Genomic DNA, 6,615 nt, shown 5'->3' with positions numbered 1-6,615 from the left:
CTCCAATATGTAACCAGTGGTGCCTTTAATGATCTTAGTCTTGGAATTTAGCGATGAATACCTATGACAACCTTGTAACGAAGCAATGTTATCAAGAGAAATAAAATGTATTGTGTTGCAATTCATGGAAGGAAAAGAAATTATGAAAAACTAGCTTAGAAAAAGGATGAGAAGAGGAAAAAGTAACTTCATGTAGTTGTAGATAAAAGTAACTATTTGTAGTTATGTCATCTTGACTGATTGACTTGTAAATTTAAGAAGATATACAATGGTGGCTGTAAACCAAAATTTTTGTGAGTAATATTTGAAATGAAAGAAAGTAATTAAGAAAGATGAAGATGTGATTATCACATCAACCAAGGGAAAAAATTGGTTAAAAAAAATGAAAACTAAAGCACCAATATCTTCTTTATCTATTAATATAGATATTAATATAAACATAAAAGTTAAAGAGAACAACTCACTACCTATTTAATGAGTAAATTATCTATAAACCATGTGATACCTACCATGTTGATATTTAATTTTTAATTCAATAAATTTAATTAATATTTATGTAATTTCTAAAATTTGTAATTTATAATTTATACTTATATATAAAGAAATATATAGATTTGTAACTGTTTGTTCATCTCCACATTTTTTTAGATAATTTTATCATTAAATATACTTTTTTAGTGTTTTGTTTTTCGACTCCACTAGTAAAATGTAAAGGAAATATACTTCTTTTGTGTCTAAATTTTTTTATTTTTCACTCGTTATTACCAACATTATACACAGGAATATAAAAAAGAAAGTGAAACATGCATCACGGGACCCATCGTAGTGAATCATCTGTCTTCCACCAAATATAGGATACGCATTTCACGTGACCGTCCTGCTCTTACCGGTTTTTGAGTTTGTCGATATTCATGAAGTGGGAGCTGCATAAGAACCATGTACAGTGTGAGAACCAAAAACCAAGAACGTAGAAAATAGATCGACATGCCTGAGTTTTGCGTCACAGGGGGTACTGGCTTCATCGCATCTTACCTGGTCAAGGCCTTACTAGAAAAGGGTCACACCGTAAGGGCCACAGTAAGAAACCCAGGTTTATATCCCATATGGTAGCAGTTTTATACTTGTAATACATTGAATCATTATTCTATTTGTTTGTCAAATAATGTTTTTCTGTTCCCTTGTTACAGTTGTTCTAATTTTTATTTTATTGTCAGGGGATGTGGAGAAGGTTGCTTTTCTCTTTGAACTAAGTGGAGCCAAAGAGCGACTGAAGATTTTGAAAGCAGATCTATCGGTGGAAGGAAGCTTCGATGATGCAGTGACGGGAGTTGATGGTGTCTTTCATACGGCGTCCCCTGTTCTTGTTCCATATGATGAGAACGTTCAGGTATCTTCCCCTTTATCCTCACTTTTTATTTTGTGTTTCTTATGGACCTAAAAATTCATGAAAATGAATCAAGTTTATTAAGTGCTTAGCTTTACATGATAAATAATTTGTGTTGCTATTTTCAGTACTGTCAGCTGTACATAGTAAAACGGAGCAATCAATTTTGAAACAAAATTTAATGTTGCTCTCAGTTTAAATTTTGGTTAAATTGATATATATGTGAACGAAGAAAGAGAAACATACGAAAATGTCTTGCTTAGGTTTTCACAAATGTCTAGCTCTGTTTTTAATTTCCAGTAGACAATGTAACGTGAACGAAGAAAGAGAAACATAAACTAAGAAAGTGAATTGTGAAAGAAAAAATATAAAACAATTACGGGAATAATTTAAGTCAATTAAGAAAATTTGTCATGAATAAATGAGGTTAATAAATTAGTCATATGACTAATCTTTAAAATTCATCTGGTTAGATTAAAAGAAAATAAAGAGCTGAGTTGAAGAGTAACTTTAAAGAGTCATGCTGAGAGTTAGTTAATTCTCCCTTTCTCTCTGTATATATATTATTAAAATTTAATGTATGAGTTATTGAATAAAATTTACAACACTTGACATGATGTTAATTAATTTATTTCACAATAATCAAATAGAAATTGTGTTTGAATAATTCTTGTTAAACCCGGATTCAGCTATCTGAGATGCTTTGCGAGGGATTGATGAGCAGAGAAAAATATGAGCATCCTTTGCTGTTTTGACGAAGCATGAAGTTTGTTGTTATCTTTATAGAAAAACGAGAGTTATTAAAGTGTATATATTTTAAATGCATACTTTTCTTTATTATTAGTATTATCATTTGAAAGGAAAGATACTGAACAATGTGTTATCATTGAATATAGGAAATACAAGAAAATATTTCTTCTATTGCAATAGGATAAGGACCCAAAACAGGAATACAAAGAAGAGAAAAAAGGATAACAAAAATAACAGAACATAAACGTTGTTTCTTCTTCTTTTAACTCCAATAATTAACTCCATTATACATTATGATTTGTATAATGTTGCAGGCGAATTTGATTGATCCCTGTATCAAAGGAACCTTGAACGTGCTTAACTCCTGCGTAAAAGCAAATGTGAAACGTTTTGTGCTCACATCTTCTTGTTCTACCATAAGATACCGTGATGATGTGCAACACGTGTCTCCTCTTAACGAATCTCATTGGACTGATCTAGAGTACTGCAAACGCTATAACGTAATTACAATTTCTACATAACTTTATACAGTGCATGAAATATATTGTCACATTTGAAGACACGAAACATTACATATCAATGAAACGTGTCGCCTTGTCTTTGTTCAGTTGACATTATTGTATTGAACTCTTACAAAAATGCAGTTGTGGTATGCATATGCAAAGACAATAGCGGAGAGAGAAGCTTGGAGGATTGCAAAGGAAAGTGGCATCGATCTAGTGGTGGTTAACCCTTCTTTCGTTGTAGGTCCTCTGCTTTCACCACAGCCAACTAGCACACTGCTCTTGTTACTAAGCGTTGTCAAAGGTTAGGTTCCCCTCCTTATATGTGATGAGATGTTAGAAAACTTATAAATACATTCTATTTTCGTCAATATCATTTCTATTTCATTTGGAGTGAACTTTTAATTATCATAATCCGACATGTTATATTATACAGTGTATCTGCTCTGTTTATAATATTATGTTTTATTTTTTTGACATCACATAGTTATCTTATTTTACACTATTTTTTTCCTTTCAGTCTCTCTTCCTGAAAGGGTCAGAATTATTTGTAAAATTATTATGTAGGAATAGAATTGTTCTATTACTTAAGGGTTAATAATTTTCAAACTATTAGTTTGTGCAATTTTCTGTTTAGAAAATTCTCCGTTCGCCCAAAAGTATTGTCGCATTAAGTTTGTATTGGATCAGATTTTGTAAAATTGGATTTGTGGTGACAAGTGGGTTTTTATTGAAATTAAGTGAAAAGTATACTTTCTTCGATGAATTTGTTTTTGCTTAAATATATATTTTTTTTCTAAAATTACCTTTTTTCACTTTTGGTACCTAAAAATATTTTGTTTAACTTTTGACCCTCAAAAATATTTTTTTTTTTGTTTTTGTTTTTAGTTTTTTTCATAACCTTTTCTTCACTATTTTGGATGACATGTCAATTATCTAATTAATGTTAATGTTAAGTCACCTAATATTTAACACGTCATCCAAAATAGTGAAAAATATTACAACTCAAACTAAAATAAAAAAGAAATTATAATGAGTTAAGCAAAAAAATTCTCAAGAAATAAAAGAAAAAAAAAGATATATTTTAAAAATTAAAAATATATTTAAATAAAAAAATTTAAAATGAAAAGATAAGTTAAGTTTAATTAACTTATACAAGTTATGTCAATATGAATTGATACAAGTGGTTAAGGTCTACATTAAACTTTCACCGTACCCATGATTGTGGATTCGAATCATCTTGAAACCACTTTTCTTGCTTGGTAAGCAACACTCCTGAGGAAGATTTCCTAGTGTCTAGAGACTAGTTGAATAACTACAACCAGGTGAAAATGTTTGCGTTTCGAACAATATTCCCTAAACCCAATAATATTAGAAAGTGCCTTTTTGTTTACCATTTTTCACTAAAAAAAATAGTTATAGAAGTTATCATATATTAACGCCTTCAAATTTTTAATTAATATATAAGCTAATTTTAGTTTAGGAAAAATTTTATTTTGTTTTGTAATTTCTTTTTCATTAAAAACGTTTATAAGCAGATTTATTTAAACATGCATGTCGTAATTTTCCATTTGAGATTATTTATTTACACATAACTCTTTGATTTGCTCTCCAAATATGTTTTTTTTCTTTTTAATGTAAATCTTATACCATTTTTTTATTATCGAAGGGAGATAGGATGGATGTTTTGGGTGAAGCTAATCTTATAGGAATAGTTTGGAAGAAAAACTAGGATCAGGATCGGGTCGCAGATCAGGATGGATATTTCTCTAGTCTATTAGCCAACATATATTACCTTTTTGTTAAAACTATTAATAAAAATATTTTTCTATTATTGTACCTAAAATTTGAGTTTTAGTAATCTTATTTTAGTAGGACACGTTAAGTTCAATAGATCATATATATATATATATATATATATATATATATATGTATGTATATATATATATATGTATGTATATATGTATATTTATATTTATATATATGATTTGAATAGCTTATCTCTTATGCATTATTTTCAATTTTCTACTATAAATATAGGTTAAGATTCATCATCCTACTTTCAATTCTATTAAAACGACTAAACGGTTTACTTTTTAAATTTTGGGCGACATATATATCTTTTAACAGGCATGAAAGGAGAATATCCAAACACAACAGTGGGGTTCGTACACATAAACGACGTGGTAACTGCTCACTTGTTGGCTATGGAGGATCCCAAGGCATCTGGCAGGCTTATTTGTTCAAGTGCAGTAGCTCACTGGTCACAAATCATTGAAATGCTTCGTGCCAAATATCCTTCCTATCCATATGAAAACAAGTCAGTATTTTGAAATCTTAAGTTGTACTTTGAACCACGGATTAAAAATCATTAAGTTGTAATTGGAACAACAGATTAAAAATGAGAGAGGGGAGAAAATTTTGAAATTTGTATTGAAGAGAAAAAAGAAAATGTTTTTGTTTTTTTTTTTAAGTTTTTTTTTCTTTTTATTATTTCTTCAACTAAACAAAAAAAAAATATATGCTTAATTATTAATGTTTTAGTTCCTCTGTTTTCTTTTCTCTCTTCCAAAAACATTCCATTAATTTGCTACAAATTAAATGGCGTAGACATTCTAGTTACAATGCTATTATGACAGTTTATGGTTTGATCACGTACGATGTTACAGGTGTAGCAGCCAGGAAGGGGATAATAACCCACACAGCATGGACACCACCAAAATTACTCAGCTGGGGTTTCCTTCATTCAAAACCCTTGAACAAATGTTTGATGACTGCATCAAAAGTTTCCAAGACAAGGGCTTCCTATGACCATGTTATTTTTTATGTTCGTGGTGTTGCATATGAACCAAAATAAAGTTTCCATAAACCAAATAAAATGAATTTACGCTTTTTTTTTTTTTTTTTTTTTTTTTTTTTTTTTTTTAACTATGTACGTTAGCATCATTGTTGATTAATGAAACAAAAGATTTAACTGGGCTATAATGTCGATCTTTGATTTTTGGTAGAACCATAGAGAATGACCAAAGACCTAACTAAAGAATAAAGATAATATTGCTTGATTATTGTAAGTTTTTCTATAACCCTAGTTTGTGTCGAACTACGTCGAGGAAAATAAGATGTTCATATGCTTACTTGTACCTGACAACAGGGTGGTGTAGGGACAACCTAATCACTTCAGCAGGCTTCACACCTATTGGCAATGGCAGTCTAACTAAGAGATAAATGGGGCTTGCAAAAGTATTCTAACATATATTTTAGACTCAACGAAAATGAGGCAAGAGTATAAGAAGAGTAATTTTAAATAGAGAAATAGAGAAATTCTACGGTACTCATATTATTTGGGAGAGTACCGGTACAGTTGTAATTATAATTTTATTTTATATTTTATATTTTTAATAATTTATTTAAATAATATTTATGATATTTTATTTTTTAAATTTTTAAATTATTTAGTCATTTTATTTATTTTATATATTCTTATTTTATTTGTAATAATATTATTATATATTTAAATAGTTTAACTTTAATAATTTTTTAAGTATATTTTTTGTCTTTTCACTTAAAATTTTTAATTTTTTATATTTTAATTTTAATAATTTTTTAAATATATTTTTATTTTTTATCTTAAATTTTTATATTGTAATTTTAATAATTTTTTATTTTTATTATTTATTAATTCTTTTTTTTAATGTTTTATAATGTTATTGAAATCTTATAATTTTAATCTCTATAATTTTATCTTATTTTTTATTTTATAAATATAATTTGGATTATTTATTTTATAATTAAATTAATTTTTATTTTTATTTTTATAAGTTTATAAAAAAAAATATATTAAAACCCCTCGATCTTTGAGGGTAATGTAACAACTCCCTTTTAAATATGGTAAAATCGAAGAGGTATATGTCGGGTCAAGGCCTCCTTTTACGGTTAAGACAATGGACTAGTTTCAATTTGAATGGATAATAAGGATTG

At 28.3% G+C, this 6,615-nt stretch overlaps 1 protein-coding gene across 1 annotated transcript; it reads left to right on the top strand.

The window, feature by feature from the left end:
• Nucleotides 1-842: 842 nt before the first annotated feature.
• On the top strand, nucleotides 843-5,536 carry LOC109791209 (tetraketide alpha-pyrone reductase 2). Its single transcript, XM_020350476.3, has 6 exons — nucleotides 843-1,090; nucleotides 1,215-1,387; nucleotides 2,449-2,634; nucleotides 2,779-2,941; nucleotides 4,768-4,957; nucleotides 5,307-5,536. The coding sequence occupies exons 1-6, from the start codon at nucleotides 985-987 to the stop codon at nucleotides 5,446-5,448; spliced, it is 960 nt and encodes a 319-aa protein (XP_020206065.1). The 5' UTR covers nucleotides 843-984; the 3' UTR covers nucleotides 5,449-5,536.
• Nucleotides 5,537-6,615: the final 1,079 nt, after the last annotated feature.

Source organism: Cajanus cajan, chromosome 11 (assembly GCF_000230855.2).
Source record: "Cajanus cajan strain Asha chromosome 11, NIPB_CcT2T_4, whole genome shotgun sequence".
Lineage (NCBI taxonomy): Eukaryota > Viridiplantae > Streptophyta > Magnoliopsida > Fabales > Fabaceae > Cajanus > Cajanus cajan.
This window is presented reverse-complemented; position numbering and strand designations above follow the sequence as displayed.